This window comes from Xiphophorus couchianus, chromosome 15, assembly GCF_001444195.1.
Source record: "Xiphophorus couchianus chromosome 15, X_couchianus-1.0, whole genome shotgun sequence".
NCBI classification, from domain to species: Eukaryota; Metazoa; Chordata; class Actinopteri; order Cyprinodontiformes; family Poeciliidae; genus Xiphophorus; species Xiphophorus couchianus.
This window is the reverse complement of record NC_040242.1, coordinates 4,796,629-4,816,197: the sequence shown is the minus strand read 5'-3', so window position 1 is coordinate 4,816,197 and position 19,569 is coordinate 4,796,629. Positions and strand designations below refer to the sequence as shown.

At 47.6% G+C, this 19,569-nt stretch overlaps 1 protein-coding gene across 6 annotated transcripts in view; it reads right to left on the bottom strand.

Annotated features, from left to right (window-relative positions):
- col12a1b (collagen, type XII, alpha 1b) overlaps positions 1-19,569 on the bottom strand; it is an 82,796-nt gene that overhangs the window by 17,864 nt on the left and 45,363 nt on the right. For 3 of the 6 annotated variants that reach the window (XM_028040879.1, XM_028040877.1, XM_028040873.1), the window contains 28 exons: positions 19,393-19,522; positions 18,596-18,735; positions 18,040-18,172; positions 17,939-17,956; positions 16,405-16,544; positions 15,550-15,679; positions 15,180-15,328; positions 14,601-14,730; positions 14,393-14,532; positions 14,190-14,319; positions 13,968-14,107; positions 12,643-12,772; positions 11,285-11,424; positions 10,655-10,784; positions 10,426-10,565; positions 10,196-10,325; positions 8,507-8,646; positions 8,269-8,398; positions 8,048-8,187; positions 7,430-7,559; positions 6,393-6,535; positions 5,246-5,375; positions 4,154-4,296; positions 2,853-2,982; positions 2,558-2,677; positions 2,210-2,356; positions 2,009-2,125; positions 229-381 (listed from right to left, as the gene is read on the bottom strand). In XM_028040879.1, coding sequence (XP_027896680.1) covers positions 229-381; positions 2,009-2,125; positions 2,210-2,356; positions 2,558-2,677; positions 2,853-2,982; positions 4,154-4,296; positions 5,246-5,375; positions 6,393-6,535; positions 7,430-7,559; positions 8,048-8,187; positions 8,269-8,398; positions 8,507-8,646; positions 10,196-10,325; positions 10,426-10,565; positions 10,655-10,784; positions 11,285-11,424; positions 12,643-12,772; positions 13,968-14,107; positions 14,190-14,319; positions 14,393-14,532; positions 14,601-14,730; positions 15,180-15,328; positions 15,550-15,679; positions 16,405-16,544; positions 17,939-17,956; positions 18,040-18,172; positions 18,596-18,735; positions 19,393-19,522 — 3,673 coding nt within the window. The remainder of the gene's footprint in view (positions 1-228; positions 382-2,008; positions 2,126-2,209; positions 2,357-2,557; positions 2,678-2,852; positions 2,983-4,153; positions 4,297-5,245; positions 5,376-6,392; positions 6,536-7,429; positions 7,560-8,047; positions 8,188-8,268; positions 8,399-8,506; positions 8,647-10,195; positions 10,326-10,425; positions 10,566-10,654; positions 10,785-11,284; positions 11,425-12,642; positions 12,773-13,967; positions 14,108-14,189; positions 14,320-14,392; positions 14,533-14,600; positions 14,731-15,179; positions 15,329-15,549; positions 15,680-16,404; positions 16,545-17,938; positions 17,957-18,039; positions 18,173-18,595; positions 18,736-19,392; positions 19,523-19,569) is intronic. The other 3 variants (XM_028040874.1, XM_028040878.1, XM_028040876.1) reach the window with 3 other exon arrangements.

Sequence of the window (19,569 nt, the reverse complement as noted above, 5' to 3'; positions counted from 1 at the left end):
AGAATAACCAACATGTGATCAATAAACCGGAACCAGCAACAAACCAGTTGCAGCTAAGGAACCCAGTTTGACTTTGGTTCATATTTTAATCTCACTGTAGCAAAAAAAATGCAGGAAAATGTCACCTTACTCCAGCAAACTAGAACTGAAGACTCGGTTCTGCAACATGAACAAGATGTTTCAGAACCGAGCAGAACCACCAACAGTTCAGCAACCTTCTGGACTCACGTGTCCGCTCCTTGGCGCTGACTCCTGGACCTTCCAGGTTGGGAGTCTGAACGAAGACGGTGGCCGTGTACAGAGAGTCCGGAGAGAGTTCGTCGAAGCAGTACTGGGGCAGGCCGGCCGGGATGGTGACCTCCTGCTGACCCAAACTGGAGGCTGAGGAGGATGAACACGAGAACGGGTCAGAGACAGGAACCGACTGGAGCCAACAGAAACCAACCGGAATCAACCAGAACCAACAGGAATCAACCAGAACCAAGTGGAACCAGCCATTAATGCTAAGCCAACATGATATTTAGCAGAAGCTAATGCTAAATCGCTAAACTCCACACCATTGGTTCCCAGCATGCCTCAGTGTTTTAGCTGTTGAGTATCTCTCACTGACTGATCCAAAAGCTGCATGATTTTAGCTTTTGTCCAATAAAGTTGAGGAGGAGAAACTGAACTGCTACATAAACTGACTTCAAAATAAGAGCATGAATAGAAATATCAAACTACTTGAGGAACTCCTAAAGTCAACCAAAACTTCAATACAAACGCCAAATTTTATTCAACTGAAAGTTTATGAAACAGCCGATTAAATTAGTGCTTTAGAATTTATCCAGAAAAATTGATTTATGGAGGGCTAAAAGTGCTAAACGCAGCGCTTAGCAGTCTTCAGGTCCGGATGAGCTGAAAACGTTCTGGGAACAGGACGGATCCGTGACGACCAGCTGCTGCTCACCGGAACGCCGATGAATCCCACCTTCAGGCTGACATCAGGAAGCTAACCAACTGCAGATGAGAGCTGCCAGCTTCTTCCTCACACTGAGCCTTTGTTTCTCTGGAGAAGCCACTGGTTTCACTGGACAGGCTCCCAGCAGAGTCTCCGTCTGTCTGCGGTTCTCCGTCTGTGCGGTTCTCCACCTTCACACAATTCGATTTGTTCCGGCATCTTGGACGGCTAACGACTAACACATCCAGCGATGCTTCATCTCCAAACCCGAGTCTGAGCAGCAACAGGAACCAGATGGACCTCAGAGAGCTGGAGGGAACCGACACCACGGATTCCTGTCAAACCCAAACCCGGTTCCAGCTGCCGGGGGTCGGAACCAGAACCGCTTCTGCATGATACAGTCCAGGTCAAAGGTCGGAGAACCGGCCACACCGGCTTGTCCCGAGGGGAACAACATGTCCTCCTCTGATCCATATGGACTTCATCGATATTATTTATTACTATTATCACTGTTAATAATATTTATACAACTGTTGATACATTATTATCATCCAACAAACAATAAAATTACACAATAAATCAGGTTATTACTTTGTTATCAAGGTAATTATTTAACAGAAACAATAAAGATAAAATGGAAATCACAAGCAAAATGATTTCACTATTACTATTAAAATAATCTCTATTACTACTATAACCAATAATAATAACAATAATAGCAAGTTTACATGTAAATAATATAATTAATATTGTATTATAAGTAATAAATCATGATAAAATTTAATAATAAAAAACAACTGTTCCTACCTTGAGGAATAGTAATAGTAAAAGTTACATATAACATTATGTTTATGTTCTAAAGATAAAATTAAACTGTTGTTACAATTAACATGTTTTCTGTTATTACTATGACCGAATATAGTAATACTAAAGACGATAATAATAGTAAAAATAATAATAATAGAAGATAAAATTGTTGATCAATAATCCAGGATGTTTCCAGAATGTTTCCAGGAAGTTCCAGGATGTTTCCAGGCAGTGTGTGGACTAAAGAGTGAGGCGACTTACGGTCCACAGGGTTGAGTTTGATGCGGTAGGATGTTGCCGCGCGGTGCGGACTCCACTTGATGCAGAAGCTGTCATGGCCGACGTCGTAGGTCTCGATGTTGGTGACGTTCAGATAAACTGCAGTGATCAGAACAACAAGCCGTCATGACAGCAGCCTCCATGTTAACCTGAACTCCCATCATGCATCTGGGTGGGACCTACGCGTGGTTCCCTCTCCCATGAGCGGCGCGCTGATGCCGGTGTTGTACTGAGCCAGAACCTTCACATCGTAGGTGGTTCCAGGCTCCAGGTTGGTCAGAGTGAACGAGGTGACGTCACCCACAAATAAGTCCACAGGCTGGTTCTTACCTGGAAACACAACAGAGGCTGCTAGATCCAACAGGAACCAGAGGAACCACAGGAAACAGAGGAACCACAGGAAACAGAGGAACCACAGGAAACAGAGGAACCAGAGGAACCACAGGAACCAGAGGAACCACAGGAAACAGAGGAACCAGAGGAACCACAGGAACCAGAGGAACCAGGTGAGACAGATGGAGCAGCGCTCACCTTGAGGCGAGTAGGTGAGCCGGTATCCCTGAACTGGAGCAGAGACGGGCTCCCAGGACACCCGGAACCTGGTGTACCACTCATCTGAGACCCGCAGGTTTCTGGGACTCAGCATGCCGACTGGAGAGACGGGAGAGGAGCCGTCAATTCCAGTGGATCTGGAAGAGCTAAGCTAATGGTTTTGATACACCATTAGCTACTCGCTAAGCTAACAGCTTTTATATGCCATTAGCTACTCGCTAAGCTAACGGTTCTTGCTAAGCTAGCGGTTTTGAGCCAGGCTGGGCTTCCTCACTTGTCCGTCCGATCCCGTTCAGGGACCCTCCGGGACCCTCGGCATAGATGGCCTCCACGGTGATGTTGTAGGGCGTGTCTGGGAGCAGATTGGGCAGCATGGCGTTGTTCCGGTTCCCTGGAACCATTGTCTGGGACATCAGGAGACAGAAAGGCGTCACAGTTTCACAGAGCAGGGTTTAAGATGTTCTACTGAGCCACTTTGGTTCTCCGGTTCAGGAGATTTGGCTCAACACTTCCACTGAGGTTCTGAAGTTTTTGGACTTCATCTGCTTTTTATTCTGTTTTATTAGGAAGACCCTGAATGTAAGTGCTAAGTTTAGTATGCATATCAAAATGAACTAAAATGCTAATTTTAGCTTAAATGCTCTCATTAGCATGAGGGCTATCAGTAGCATGTTGACCTTCAGTTATGGACTCCATCTAATATGTAATCAAGTGTGATAGCTAAGTTTAGGTAAAGTGCTTATGTTAGCTAAAATTATGTCAATGTTATGTAGGGTATTGATAGCATGTTGACTAGCATTGAGTTATTCCATTCAATTTGTTAAGTTTAGCTTCTAAATCCAAATTAGCTACAATGCTAATGGAAAGTTAACTGCTATCATCAGCATGTAGGTTATTACTAACATGTTGACTAACATCAGCGTACTACATTCAGTACGCAAACACTAACATGTAAGCTAAAATTAGCCAAAAGGCTAATGTCAGCTGTTAGCAGCATGTTGTCCAACAGTGGCATGTGGATTTCCAGCAACAGCAGCGTAATTAAATTAAAGACTGTTTTAATGAGGAAAACTGGAATTTTACAGCTTAAATTCCTGTGGGACCAAAAGCTGAGTCACTGCAGAACGGTTGGCACTTCTGGTGAAGCTAACGGTTCTGGACCGCAGAGGTTCTGCTCAGTCTGCAGCGACTCACCGGCAGTTCCCAGAGCTATTAATAACGTCATTATGCTCCTCGTGACAGTGTTGGTCCAACAGAGGCCGTAATTAGCCGCGCTAATGGTGATTCATAGGCTGGAGGAGGCCAGGGAGTCCTGGGAAGTGACCTCACCGCATAGCTTAGCCGCAACGTCAGCAGAGTTTACCCAAAACAAAGCCAGAGCGTAAAAACAGACCATTTGTTTTCAGCAGACGGGTTTTAACGAAGCAGTTTGTGCCGAGAGCTAGAATGACTTCAGCTGAGACTCCTCCGTCTGGATCCCGGCCCAGGTTCTGCTAACAGAACCAGAACCGCTGGTCTACCTTTCGAGTTTTTATCGATCCCTGTTTCCAGTCCAAGGCAGAAAGCTGAACTCACAAACTCTGTGATGGGGTCTCCGGTCATGGGAGCGTAGGCGATCCTGTACTGGCGGACGGGGCCCTCGGCGTGGTCCCAGCCGATTGTCAGGCTGCTGGTGGTGGCGTCGTACACGCGCATATTCCTAGGGCCGGCTCGGGGCACTGGAACACACACACACGGTTGGAAAAAACACCTGGGATTTGAAACCTGCAGGGAGAGGAAGTCTGTCCGGAGCGCCACAGGGACGTTGTCCGGCTCCCTTTAGTTTCTGTCTGCAGGTGATTCTGGTTTTTATTCTGTCTGGAAACTGAAACTCAGCGAATCACATCGACGACTCGGCGTCAACGAAAACAAAAAGAAAAAATATCAGGAACTTTTAAAGTTTGAAAATGATCATTAACCAATTTTATCAAATAAAAATAAATGAATAAAAGTAGATAAATAAAAATTATGATCTAACATTTTAATAAAATCTTTAAAAATTAAATAAAGAAAAATACCAATAAAAAAATTTAAATAAACATTAAAAATGTAAATACATTTAAAAATATAAATTGCTAATGTAAACAAAAAATGGCCATTAAAAATAAAATTATAAAGACCAATAAAAATAAATGAAAATTAATAAAAAATAACCAAAGCAAATAACCTTGTCACATAGTTTATGAAAATACATCTGAGTTAAATATTAACTACTGTAGTATAAACTAAAATTAGACTAAATTGAACTTTAATTAATCTACGCCACTCGAATTTGTAGGATGTGAATTTTGGACGTTGTTGTTTCAGGCTCAGTTTGTGACGGTTTTATGCTGTGATAATGTTTGTCATGGTTGTCATGGTGAGGCAAAGATTAAACATCAGTGGAAAATAAAATGCATTTCTCCATTTTTTCTCTGTTACTGTTTATTATTTTATTCTGGTTAATCACATTACAGATTATAAAGGAAGAAATAAATTATTTACCTAAAAATGACAATCTAATTTTTTACAGGAATCATGTTTTGCTTTAAAGTGCGGTTCTCCTGACCCGGTTCTTTCAATAACTCTCAGTGATTTGGTTGCAGAGAACCAGAACCGGGCCGGTTCTGCATTCGGTCGGGTTCTTACATGTTTTGCCGTCGCCCTTGACAGGCACCCCCTCGGCGTCGGCGTACAGCGCCGAGACGGTGATGGCGTAGGGCGTGTCCGGGATCAGGTTGTCCAGGTAGGCGTTGGTGATGCTTCCGGAAATCAGAACCTTCCAGGACCAGAGAGAAAGCAAAAACAGGAAATGAGGTCCAGTTCTGCTCAATTTTCCAGAACCGACTTCGGCTCAGATTCCAGAAACAATCACTTCGGTCCGGCTTAGAAAACTCTGAGACGGGAAGTTCATCAGAGCTAACGCTAACCACCCCGCTCTTCTGCCCACCGTGTTTCCTAGCAACATGGGTCGCCAGGTTCTCCAGGCTCGGCCCAGAACGCCGTTTATGGGCCAAAGACCAGAGCTGACGTCATGGGAACCACCAACACGGAAATAAATGTAAATAAATACTAATAATAAACAAAAAAATATTAATATCCGACTGGTTTTATTTACCAGTTGGATTCCTGATCCGACTGGTAAATAAAACATTATTTAATAAATATAATTAACAATTATTAATAATACAAAAAATGTATAAAAGTTGAAAATGTAAAAGTGAGGAGAATGGGAACCAGATGTGCAGAACGCTCTCAGTAAAATTCATGAAATTAATGATAAAAATATAATAAAATAAACAAAACATTGTTAAAATGAACAAAAGCAACAAAAAGGACTTCTGGGCCAGATCGGGTCCCGGATCGGGTCTCGGGACTGGAAGCCCTGACTGGTTTACTGGGCTGGGAGCGAATCCCAGCAGGACGGCCAGCTGGGAGACCTGGACCGGATCAGGACCGGGTTACAGACAGAGACGATCCTGCAGATGGACCAAAATAAATCCTGAACTTCCAGGAAGTTAAAAATTTCTGACTCAATTCCTGACTCGACTGGTTTGGTTTGGATCAGAACCAGCCGGAACCGGATCACTAAACACATTTCTTATCTGTGCAGAGAACAAATCCAAACATCTAAACCCTCAGCTTGACGTTTTAAACTTCTTCAGATTCACACAAAATAATTTACTAAATGAAACAAAACAAAGCTGATTGGACCAAACCAGTTCCATTATCCGGTTCATGTCAGCCCATTTGCGACCCGGTTGTGACCCGGTTTCTGCGGCGGGGTGTGACTCACCGACTCGGCGGGCCGGGCGCCGCTCAGCGGGGCGTAGGCCACGCGGTACTGTTGCACCAGGCCTGACGCCGCCTCCCAGCGGACGTTCAGGCTGTTGGGCGTCGGGTTGTACACCTGGATGTTCCTGGGCGGCGACCGCGGAACTGCAAGGGTCAGAGGTCAACACAAGGTCAGGCAGAAACACACCGAGAGCGGCCCGGTCCGGGTTCCTCCGGGGGTCAGAGGTCGTTTGGTCTCACTCTGAACCCGTCGACCCGGTTGGGGGGAAAATACCAGTTTTACAGCAACAGATAAACAACCAGATGTGCAAAACGACGCAGTAAAAGCAGAAGGTTCTGTTCCAGGCTCACCATCACCTACTGGGAAAACTGGAGTCACTGGTGAAAAACTCGTTAACATTTAAAAAATTTTAATGCTATTAATCACATTTTCATTGCAGCTGCAACCTTTTTGTGTGAATGTTTCTAGTACGACCGTAAATCTGGCGCACCGCTACATCCGCTAACATTAGCGATAGAAGCAGCTTCTCTCCGTTCATTTCTGCTTCAAACAATCTGATTGGATGCTGGAAAACGCTGCTGTTGTGTTTAGGTTGTGCTAAAAGGAGTTAGCATATCAGTGAAGCTATGCTAGTCTGAAATAGTCTGAAATAGCATCTCAATGCTAACATGTAGCAGCTAACGCTAATGTTAGCGTCCACATTTGTAAAGAAGCTCCATGAATGATCAGGATCCTGAAACTCTTTGCTAAATTCTGAAGATTAAAAACTAGAAATATTTCTGATGGATCTTCAGCCAATAATTCAGCAGAAAATTGATTTATTTTTATTTTGTCCACATACAAACTAGTTCAGTTCTGGCGGTTCTGGATCCATTAATGTTGCTCAAGGAGGAAAACACTGAGGCCAGAACATCAACCCTGACTGACTGGGTCCGGTCAGAACCGGGTCCAAACCCAGGAAGCTGAAGCAGAGGAAAACACAGCTGACATACCAGAGAGGTGAACAGTGGGTTCTGACGAACCGGGTCGGTACTCACGGGTCTTTCCTCTGTCGGCCTGGCGCAGGCCTTCGCCCTCGGGGTAAACGGGAACCACGGTAACAGTGTAAGGTGTGTCCGACAGCAGGTTCTTCAGCACCGTGTCCGTGGTTCCGCCCGAAACCTGCTCCTGTTTCCCACAGAGACAGAGAGGCGGGTCGGTTCTGAGGGGAACTAAGCCAGGAAGCTTTCCTCTTAAAGGGCCGGTGCTACGTGTTTTCCAGGCAGGAACTATGGTACCTTCATGATATGACTCAACGGGAACTTTTACTTCCTGATTTAACGCCTTGAAATTGTGTCTTTGTCTCTTTAAGAAGCTCCTGCTCTTTCTGAAGTTCCGCCTCCAGGAAGTCATGACTCCTGTATTAACGCCTTAACGTTTCTACCAGCGCTGCTCTGAGCAGCAGCTCCTATAATGAGCTCACAGATGTTTGCTAATTGCTGCTGGCTAGTCTGAAGGAGCTGAGTTCTCCTGGGAAAAGACAAAAACACGATGGAAAGATGAAAAACGTTGGTTTTACACGATACCGGCCCTTTAAAGTTTGAAAGCTTTCCTCAGAATCCAGAGAAATACTGAGTTTAATCTAGAACTGGTCCGGTCCGGCCCAGCCCGCCCACCATGTCCTCGGCGCCGCCGGCTGCTGGGACGTAGAAGATGCGGTACTGGCGGACGTTGCCCTGGGCTGCCTCCCAGCGGACCCTCAGGGAGCTGGTGGTCGGGTCGGTGACCTGCAGGTTCTTCACCCCGCCCAGAACCTCTGCGAACGGACCACAGAAAGCGGTCAGAACCCCCGGCGGTCTGCAGAACCACGGCCCGGTCCGGTTCGGGAGGAACTCACTGGTTTTCCCATTCTCAGACATGCGCTTTCCCTCCACGTCTTCATAGACGGGGAAGACGGTCACTCTGTACTCGGTATCCGGGCTGAGCTCCGTCAGAACCATGCTGGTGGTGACCCCGGAAACCTGCGTCTGCAGCACAAACACAGCATCAGCTCCTCGCTCCCGACCCGTCCTCATTCAGATAACGATGAGGTTCCGGACCGGTCCAGGTGGAACCGGAGTTAAACTCCCACCCACCGCGCTCTCAGCGCCGCCAGCCGCCGGCGCATACAGGACCCGGTACTGACGGACGTTGCCCTCGGCCGCCTCCCAGCGGACCCTCAGGGAGCTGGTGGTCGGGTCGGTGACCTGCAGGTTCTTCACTCCGCCCAGAGGCTCTGAAAGGAACGAACCCAACTGTCACCAACTGGAAACGGGTTGTGTCGGCGTCCTGCTCCTTAACGCTGCTTTATGAGGGGCTTCAGCTTCCACTGGCAGCTGATAAACTCTGAGCAGGATCCCTGTCCTCAGGCTTCACAGTAAAACACATCCAAACATCTGAAGTGACTCAAGTGCTGCAAACCAGCCCAAGCTCTTCTGTTGGGGATTAATCTGTCTGGATTCCTGGGAACATCGAGCAGCCAAGCTCTAAAAGCATTATCCCATCCTGCTGTAAGCATGTTGATTTAAGGAGTTTCCATCTGAAGAGCTGCTGCACATTTTAACCTTTCAAACTGAAAACTGAAAACAGACATTTGGGTCAAAGGACAGCAACTAGCAACACGGCAACATCCGAAACCTAAGAGAGGAACTGCTGATCCAGAAACAGGTCTTTAGCTAGCTAGCTAGTTTATCTGGATAGACAGGACTAGATATAACTAAACTAGATGGCTAACTAGCTACACAGAGAAATATTGACTCTTTTCAACAACGTCACTTAATGATTCGAGGCGCCATGATGGACGTCAGAAGTGAGGGACGAAAGTACCGAACAAAACGACTGAAGTTGTTTTTGCCAGTTTATTCATGGCTTCTCCTTGTTCGAGTCGAGCTAATTTGTCTGTGAACGTAACTCAGACGGCGGGATTTACAGAAGCTAGCTTGAAAACCGAGCCGAACCTCCTCCCTCCTGACGAGTTGATCAAACTACTGACTTTGCCTGAATTCACACCACATGATTTATGTCACTATGTCATAAACGGCGTTTCCCCTTAAACCGGAGCAGCCTTAAAAACGTAACCAGTTGTTTCCATACATGCTAGGCTACATGGCTGCGGTCCATCGCCGCCATCTTTCCTTGTTAAAAGTTACAAAATGACAAGTTTGGTTTTTGTCCTTGTCTTTCTCTGCAGCCGACCGCGCAGCGCCCTGTGAACATTTTTAATGACTAAATATCAACTAAATGGAAGTGATATTAGGTCACAGATGCTGTTAGACGAGCTTTACAGGGCGGCACTGGTTGATTTGACGTCCATCATGGCGCAGTGGGCGGGGTTTCGAAGAGAGTGACGTCACGTGAAAAGGGTCAAAATATTTCTGTATGTAAATAGCATGCTACTGGTAATATGCTAAGTATATGTATAGTAAGGTAACAACTAAACTATTAAAATAGTAATCTGAATATTTCAGTTTTAGTAATTCATAAACGTGTACCTAAAGCATACTTTAATAAATAATTAAAATATGGAGCAGAAATAGAGTAAAGTAGACTAATTATAAACTAGGATTCGTCTCATAATTTTACGAATACTTAACAAGTAGTGAAGCTCCAGTTGATTTTCTTAAAACGAACCCTGACCTTACAACCAACCCTGACCCCTTCAGGCTGCTATCTCTCCTGGCTGGTTTGCCATGCAGAGAAGCGGCTCTAATCGGGTCGGACGCGTTTGGACCGGGTCGGACCGGTCTGCGGGTCGGTCAGACACGAAGTGGTTCTGGTGGACCTACTTGTTCTGCCCTGGTCCTCCTGCCGGATCCCCTCCACGTCGGGGTAGACGGGAACCACGGCCACGCTGTAGAGCGTGTCGGCCTCCAGGTTCCTCAGGACGGTGGTGGTGGTGCCGCCGGAAACCTCCTCCTGTTGGACATCCATCGATAAGACCCCATCAGTTTCTGCTGGACCTGAGGATGATTGTTTGCTTCTCCTCAGGTCAGCTGGAAGAGGAAACGGCTCTCACCACTTCCTGTTCTCCTCCTGGCTGGGCAGCGTAGAAGACCTTATACGTCCGGACGTTTCCCACGGCCGGGTCCCAGCGGACGGTCAGCGTGCTGATGGAGGGATCCACCACCTTCAGGTTCTTCACTCCGCCCAGCGGATCTGGAGAAACACGCAGATTTTTATCAGAGTTCTTTCGGGTTGAACTGTAAATCCAGCCGGCGTTCATCCCAGGGAGGAAAGCGTCTCACTTGTCTTCCCCGTCTCAGACATGGACTTCCCCTCCATCTCCGGGTAGACGGGGACGACGGTGACCGAGTACTCCGTGTCCGGCTGCAGCTGCTTCAGGACGGTGCTGGACACGGTTCCAGGGACCTGGTCCTGGTTTGACAGGAAGAGGGATCACTGCTGGATCCACTGGAGGAAACTCAGTTTGGAATCTCAGCTTTCTCCAGGATAAATTTGGAAAATAAGATCAGGTTCCTCCTCTCTGTGCATTTCAAACCAGACATTGACAGAAATCTCTGCAGGAAATTCTGACTGAAATTTTGTATTTATAATTTAAATTTGTCCAAAATTTGAGTGGAAACAGAATGTTGAGCCTGGCTTTAGAAATGTGAAGGAATTCAGGGATCCCAAACAAAGGAGAATCTGATGGTGGAACTGAATCTGTTCAGGACTACAGACATTCATTCAGGAAGAAGGAAAACCTCAACAATCAACCTGCTGAGGTCTGGAAACTAACTTCAGGTTAAGACTGAGCAGCAGAAGAAAAGAAAAGCCACTGATAATTTCATTTAAATCTTAAAATCGGTTTCAAGTTATTTGTCCAACATGTCGGTCAGGAATGAGCATCTGGGCGTCTTCGGAGCGGCTCTCACCACTTCCTGCTCTCCCCCAGCCGTCGGCTTCCAGGTCACGATGTATTCACGGACGTTTCCCTCAGACGGCTCCCAGCGGACGTTCAGGGTGCTGGTGGTGGGATCGGTCACCTGCAGGTTCCTGACGGATCCCAGCGGCCCTGAGCACACAGCCACAAACATCACAAACCGTCCCACCGGATCCGCTTTATCCCTTCAAATCCTACGGATTTAAGTGGATCTGAGCCTTTGTCTTCAGTATTTGTGTTAATATCAGGTTTGTACTTTAACAGCAGCTTTACAACAGTTCAATATGAAACAGTCAATTAAAACTGGAAATAAATATAGAATTAATTGTATATTCTTCAGTTAAATGTATTGATTTCATTTTAAAAACTGGATATAAATATTTATATGTAATATATTATAGCAGTTATTGTGACATCAGAGTGAAGCAAACAGGAAGGAGTCGCGTTGCTGTTGAAGCAGCCAATCAGACATCAGGGTTTCCTCTGATCCGGCCCACTGAGTGACATGATCAAGCAGAGGAAACGTGGTTTTGTCTTCACGTCGGTTCCTGATCTGTCGGCCAACAACGTCTGTTAACTGATCCACTACAGGTGGAGCCGAAACATGAAATTTATTCAAATGTAACAATTATAAAGTTATAGCTGTATTCAATCGATTATTTTTGTATTTCTCTCCAGTTTTAGTAAATTAACGACAGTTATGTATTTATCGTAATTTATCACTTTTCACTCTCCATACGCAACTTCATTTAAAGGGCCAGTGTTACATGTTTTCCAGGCACAAACAGACATTTTATACAACAAATGCAGAAACTATGTTTACTCCAAATTTAATGCCTTGAAATTGTGTCTCTGTCCCTTTAAGAAGCTCCTGCTCTTTCTGAAGCTCCACCTCCAGGAAGTAATCCCAACATGGCTCCTCTTTAACCCTTTAAAGTTTTCACTAGCGTTGCTCTGAGCAGCAGCACCTATAATGAGCTCAGCTGTTTGCTAATTGCTGCTGACTAGTCTGAAAGAGCTGGGAGGGGGAGGAGCTAAACCTGGAAGACAGGGCTAGTTCCACCCAGGTGTTTTAACACCTGAACGGTTGCCATGGAGATTAAAGGATTTCTCAAACATGAAAGAATCATAGCAACACTGCAGGCAAAAACATGAAAACAATAGAAGTTAAAAAAACTGAGTTCAGATGGACCGGCCCTTTAATGTTCGTTTAAATCTGTTTATCACACGTTAACTTCCAACCAATTTATTGACTCATTGGGCTGCTGGAGCCAACCGACCAATCACGTCCCAGAACACGCTCCGCCCCTGCCTGCAGGCCCTGCCCCCTCCGGGCCAGCCGGTACTCACTGGTCTTGCCGGTGTCGGTCAGGCTGGGCCCGTCTCCCTCGGCGTACACCGGCACCACGGTGACGGTGTAGCTGGTGTCGGGCAGCAGCTTCTGCAGGACGGTGGAGGTGGTGCTCTCAGACACTTGTTCCTGCCGGAGACATAGGAAGTGAGGTCAGGACAGGAAGTGAGGCCAAAACAGTCAGAGTTCTGTAGAACCAGCAGCAGGTCCTGCAGAGGAAGCTGACGGAGACGTTTGGTTTGAACGTATTGTAACGGCAGAAAGATTTGGATCTCCGCAGCGTCTGAGGAGTCAGATGTTTCTCCATCGGATCGCCGGGATTTAAAAACAGTAAATCCACAAACTGAAGAATCCGTCCGGACCAGCTGAGGTCGGAGTTTCCTGGCAGCAGCCGGCGCTGCCGTCTGGCAGCGGAGTGCAGGGATTATCCCATCAGAGGCAGCGCTCCATAAATCCCTGCAAAGGCTTTGATCGGCTCTCCGGAAACGACGGTACGAAACCCCGACAGCCGCCCTGCAGCAGGAGGCTCAACATGTCAGGCTGAAAAATGATCAGCAGGATTATTTTTCATCCCCGAGTTACTGCGATGGGAGCAAAGCTGAAACGCTCAGAGACGATTCCTCAGGCAGAAATGTGACCTAAAGAAAACATTTCACTAATTAAAGCCCAAAGAAAGTTTGAAAAGTATTTTAACAGAGAAAAGCTCTAAACAAGCAGCTGCCTGTATCCAAGTATGTTGACGGAAAGTTGAGTGGAAGGAAAATGTAGTCATTTCAGAGCCATGTGCAGTTACTGAGAACTTCTGCTCAGCTATTAAATTACTTTTAATATTTTCTGGGAAACGTTGAGTTTTAATTCAACGTTAAGCCAGAATCCTGAAGTTTCATAAAAATAAAACTCTTAATGAAATGAATATTTTATACTGAAGTTTCTGAACTCAACGAGAGAAAGAAAAACGTTTTATTATATAATCTTCAGAGAATCATCAGGAAATGACCTTTGACCTCCTGAAACTTCAAGCTGCAGAGATAATTGGAGCTGAAGTTCATTTTACCGTTTCTGTGTCCAGTTACTTTTCAGGAGTCGGCTAGTAACTAGTTACTTTTACTCAGTTACAGTTACTTCAGTACCTGTTTTGAAAAGATGTACTGTTAGGAGTTCTTTTACTTGAGTAACTTTGAAGTATTTCTACTCTCATGTGAGAACAGTTTTTCTGTTTTTCTTCCTCTTTCTTAATGTTTTTGTTCTCGCTGGATTATTTTCCCTTCAGGTTCTGATCTGGTAATTTTCAGTAGTTTTCGGGTCGGTAGTTTGATGACCTCACCACAATTTCCAGGCCGCCGTTCACCGGGATGTAGATGACCTTGTAGCCCTGGACGTTGCCGTCGGCGGCGTCCCAGTTGACAGTGAGCGTGGTGATGGTGGGGTTGCTGACCCTCATGCCGCTGACGCCGCTCAGAGGCACTGTGGGCAGAAACATGCCGACATGTGGAGTCAGAGGTCGAGTATGAGAGAGGGCGAGCCCAAACGTTCTGCGGCAGCGTACACGTCTTCCCGTCCTCAGACTGCCGCCGGCCTTCGCGCGCCGGATACACCGGCACCACGGACACGGTGTACTGCGTGTCGGGCTGCAGGTTCCTCAGGACGATGGCCGTGGTTCCTGTGGGAACTTGTTCCTGTAACGGACGGAGAGGGTCAGAACACCGCCTGGTCAGTTGGACTGACGGCGGCCCGGTCGGCAGTTCTCACCATTTCCTCTCGGCCGCCGGCAGCTGGGATGTAGAAGACCTTGTAGAGGCGCACGGCACCGTCGGCGGGTTCCCAACGGACGTTCAGGGAGGTCATGGTGGGGTCGGTCACCATCAGGTTCTTCACGCCGCCCAACGCTCCTGAAGCAGACAGACCGCCGCTGAGCCGACGGAGTTTTTCTCCGAGTCATGTTGGGTTTGGGACTTACTGGTTTTCCCGTTTTCAGACATCCTCTTCCCGTCTCCCTCAGCGTAAACTGGAACCAGCGTGACGGAGTACAGCGTGTCGGGCTGCAGGCCGCGCAGGATGGTGGCCGTGGTTCCCGCCGACACCGTTTCCTGTTTGCAGCAACAGGCCACACTAATCAGCCGCTTGGAGACAGCCTCAGCATCAGACCGACGTGACCTGCAGCTTTCTCAGAATATAATCTGCTGTTTCACATTATGAACAACTGTCTGCTCTGGCCCAGATTATGTTTTCATTTAGCTGTGGCGGCTATCGCTAAATGAAAAGTTAGCTCTGCTGTTAGCATATTAGCACTGATAACCAAGCTGAAGACACCTGAAGAGTTGGTGCAGCTAAAGTTCCTGTGCACAACAGGAAACCAGGGCGTTTCCATAACAACCGCTGACTCAGCATTTCCCAGCTTCACCCTACAGCTTCTTTCAACACATTAAAGACTGAAACTCTGCCAGGTTTCCAGATCAGAATATAAGCTCAGCTCAGCCTGACCCAGCGGCAGAACTTTAACTAAGCCAGTGAAGCGCTGAGGGAAGCAGGTTCCTACCAGTCCTACCATGCTCTCCGCTCCTCCGGCTGCCGGAGCGTAAATCACTTTGTACTCGCTGACCCTGCCCTCCGCCGGCTCCCAGCGCACGTTCAGCGTGGTCATGGTGGGGTTGAGCACCTGCAGGTTCCTCACGCCGCCTAGGGGCTCTGCAACGGCAAACACAGCTTCAATCTAGGATTATTCACTGAAACACAGCTTCAATCTGGGATTATTCACTGAAACACAGCTTCAATCTGGGATTATTCACTGAAACACAGCTTCAATCTGGGATTATTCAATTGAAAACAGCTTTATTCTGTCAGTTTTCTCTGTGATTTACTGGATTAACAGTTTATCCCAGTGGCTCCCAGTTGCTGCGGACGCTTACTGGTTTTCCCCTCTCCGTTGATGTCCCTGCTGGCGCCTGATGGGTAGACGGCTGCCACGGTAACGGAGTACGGCGTGTCGGGCTGCAACTGCTGCAGGATGACGTTGGTCTTCTTCCCACCGACCTGCAGCTGCTCACGGGAAACACAGAGTCAGATTACACACAGGCTCTATAATCTCAGATTATGGTTTCTAATGTCCCAGCAGACTGTTTGTTGGATCTCTGCAGCCTGAAACAAACCCGGTGCCTCGGTTCTGAACCAGAGGAACAGAGTTTGGGCGACGGCGTGTCAACCTGTTCACACCAGTCGGTGTGAGGTCAACACAGGAGGAGTCATGCTGCGGGACCTTCAACTCCTAAAGGATTCCAGTCTGACGGCTGCAGCTTGGTCCAAACTGGACAGGACGGCTGAAACAGAAGAACTAACGGCCTAGTCAAAGTCCAGATCCTTCAGATATGATGTCGGATATCTGGGACAGAAGGTTCTGCCGGGCCTCTCCTGGTTCTGAGGTCCATCAGTCCGCCACCCCGACCTGCTGCCCGAAGTCAGAACATCTCAAAGACTCATATTCCCAGCATTCCTTTCTGCCGTCTGCAGTCAGAGACGGATCCGGTCCGTAGACAGAGGCGGATCCGGTCCGTATATTCTTGTATTATTACGTTTCTCTGGTGGTAAAGCCGTTTTATTGGTAAAAACTCATTGGAAATCACTAAATAAGGTCGGTCTCGCATAATTCCCACAGTTTTTTGTAAAGTTCTGACTTTATTCTGTTATTATCAAACTTTTTGAAGTGTTACCCCTTTGCTCTCTGATCATCATAATGAATCCCCTCCAGGATCCGGGCCGGGCCTTACCGTCTGAGGCTCGCCGCCGGCGACCGGCAGGTACGTGACCTTGTAGTTCTTGACGGGACCGGGAGCAGCGTCCCACTTCACGGTCAGCGAGGAGACGGTGGCGTTGAACACCCTCAGGTTCCGCGGCGGCTCGGGTCGCACTGGAGGCAGAGACAGGACACAGTGAGGGGGGGGAGGTGGTGATGATGATGATGATGATGATGATGATGGTGGTGGTTCCTCTGCAGCAGGTCATGGAGCTGCAAAGGTCAGGATTAGGATGGAAGCAGGATGATGATGATGATGATGATGATGATGAGTGAAGCTGGAGCAGAACTGGACTTCAGAACCCTGACTGTTCAACCCAAACCCAACGGTTCTGGTTGGTCCAGAACCAGTTATCTGACCTGGCTTCACAAGCAGCACCATGAAGACCGAGGACCAGAGGACAGCTCCGGGTTAGCCTAGGGCAGTGTTTCTCAATTCAGGTCCTCAGGTCCTCCTGCCCTGCATGTTTTAGGTGTTTACCTTCTGTCACACCTGGATTGAATCTATGGGTGATCAACAGGTTTCTGCAGCACTTGATGGTCATGCAATCATTTGAATCAGCTGTTCTGGAATAGAGGCACATCGAAAACATGCAGAGCAGGACTGAGGACTGGAATTGAGAAGCACTGGCCTAGGGTAACACTAGGCTAACCAAGGCTAATGCTAACCTATCAGAGTTAATGCTAGGCTAACCAGGGCTAACGCTGGGCTAACCAAGGCTAATACTAATCTATCAGAGTTTAACGCTAGGCTAACCAGGGCTAATGCTAAACTATCAAAGGCTAATGCTAGGCTAACCAGCAATAATGCTAACATATCCAGGATAACAATAGGCTTACTAAGGATAACGCTAAGCTATCATAGGCTATTTTTAGACTGCTGTGCTAATGTACACATTAGCACACAGTAGGGGAAGAAGACCATCCTAGGCATGCTAGTCACTAGCTTCTACAAAGCTAACGCTAGTGAGTTGTCTCCTTCTGATTGGCCAGCGTCGGATGTTCAGTTAGCGGTGTCAGTTTATCGTTGATCAGATCAGTAGCTAGCTTTGGACTGAATATGGCGTCTGTACTATTCACCCCTACATTATGAACTTTGACCCTAATAGTGCAGCATACGGATGAAAATCCAGGATCAGGCTAAGCCTATAGCAGCAGCAGGGGTTGCCATGGTGATGAAGTTAGACTGAGCTCCATCGCTGCAGCAGGATGGCTGAACAACATGCGACAACATGGATCCACACGATGGTGAGGTTATGGAGACACACACAGCTGATGACGATGATCCTGACTCTGCGTTCACACCACAGCCAGAAGCAGGCTCCACCGGGCTCCACCTGGTTTACTGCAGCTAAGCTAACCCTGAAAGGACGCTAAGCTAACCCACAGCTAAAGGAGATGCTGCTAGTGGTGTGAACGCAGAGCGAAGCTCTGAAACACAAACATGCTGCCCGTCGCCTCAAAGCGTGAACAAACTCTGAGAAGGTCGTGACCTCTCAATGACCTACCATCTGGAGCCTTCAGCACTAGAAAGAGACGTCAAGAAGAAGAGCGTTATTCCAGGTCGGCCCAGAGCAGAAGGTTCTGCTGGGGGGGCGGGATCACTTACAGGTCCGCTCGGTTCCGATCAGGTCCTCGCTCTCCGACTCGTCGGGATAGATGGCCGTGACGGTCACCATGTACTCCGTGTCCGGGTCCAGGTTCTCCAGAACGTACGAGTTCTCATCGCTGTTCAGGATTTCCTGTTGAGGACGGAACCAAGAAACATTCCAAAACTTAGCATCGCTGCTAACTTTGAAACTGTGCAGTGCACTTAGCTTCCCATAGATTCATTTTTCCAGAAAAATCCTGAAGTGCTAAATTACTTTGTTGATTTGGCATTTAGCATTCATTGTGTTCTGTTAAATACTATATTGGTATAGCGACCTAGTGCTAGCTTCTGCTAAATATCATTTTGGTGTAGTGCTTTAGCATTAGCAGAGGTAATGCTTCTTTATGGTTGGTGCTGCCCACCACCGGGTCCAGATTTCAACCATCTAAGCTGATGGTGTGAGGTCATTACTTCCCAGTGAAACAGCCACACAGAATAATGCTGCCACCACCGTGCTTCTAACAGCAGGTAAAGAGTCTAACTAGATTGTTTCTCAGGGATAATGACAGCTTACGTTCTTGAAGTCGTTCTCGCCCTTCCTGGTCCATGAGATCCGGTAGAGCGCCACATCTGGAGCGCCATGTTCCCAGGTGGCTCTGAAGGAGTTCTGGGTCACCTCGGAGAACTGCAGGTTCTTTGGAGCCGGGACAACATCTGTTTAAGGAGACAGGAAGCAGATCTGACCACAGGTTGGAGTGAAACAGCCTGGGGTTCGCAGGCTGGAGGCAGCGCGAGTCCCAGCTGGTACCAGCAGAACCTGGAGTCGGGAACAAGCCTGAAAACTGGAGCAGGAATCAGATTTTACTCCAACATTCCTGCAGACTCCAGAGGAAAGAACCGGTGCGACCTCTAAGCCATGAATCTACAAACGTCTGGCTATGCAGGAAGACAGATGAGGCTGCTGGGACTCAATCAGAACCTCAGCGGTTCTGGTTCAGAAGACTAAAACTCTCAAGACCAAAGTTCTGCTTAAAAAAACGGAACGCTTCGAGAAATGACACCAGCTGCTCAGAACGTCCTCTCTGCAAACTGGACCAGAACCAGCAGAGGTAATAAAACTGTCAACACTTTAATTCTGAGGTTTGTCCTGGTGATCCAACAGCACCAGGTCCGGTCCTGTGGCCCAACAGAACCGTGATTACTCCATGAGTCTGATCTGATATTCACCCTAAAAACCTGCAGCTTCACGATGAAATGTAGAACCGGGCCAGAAAAGGTCGAGACATCTCAGAACCAGAGCCATAAAACTGACAAACTGAAGGACTAACTGCAGCTGGAAGTGATCTGAGCCTGAATAAGCCGGGTCCAGACCTGTGATGGCGGTTCCGAGCATGGGGGCGGTGGGTCCCTCGTCGTACATGGGGGTGACGGCGACGTCGTACTCCGTCTGGGAGATCAGGCTGGTCAGCTGCAGTGTGGTGATGTCACCGTTCACCTCCACCTGCAGGAGACAGGTACCGGTCAGAACCGGGTCCAGAAAGCTGCAGC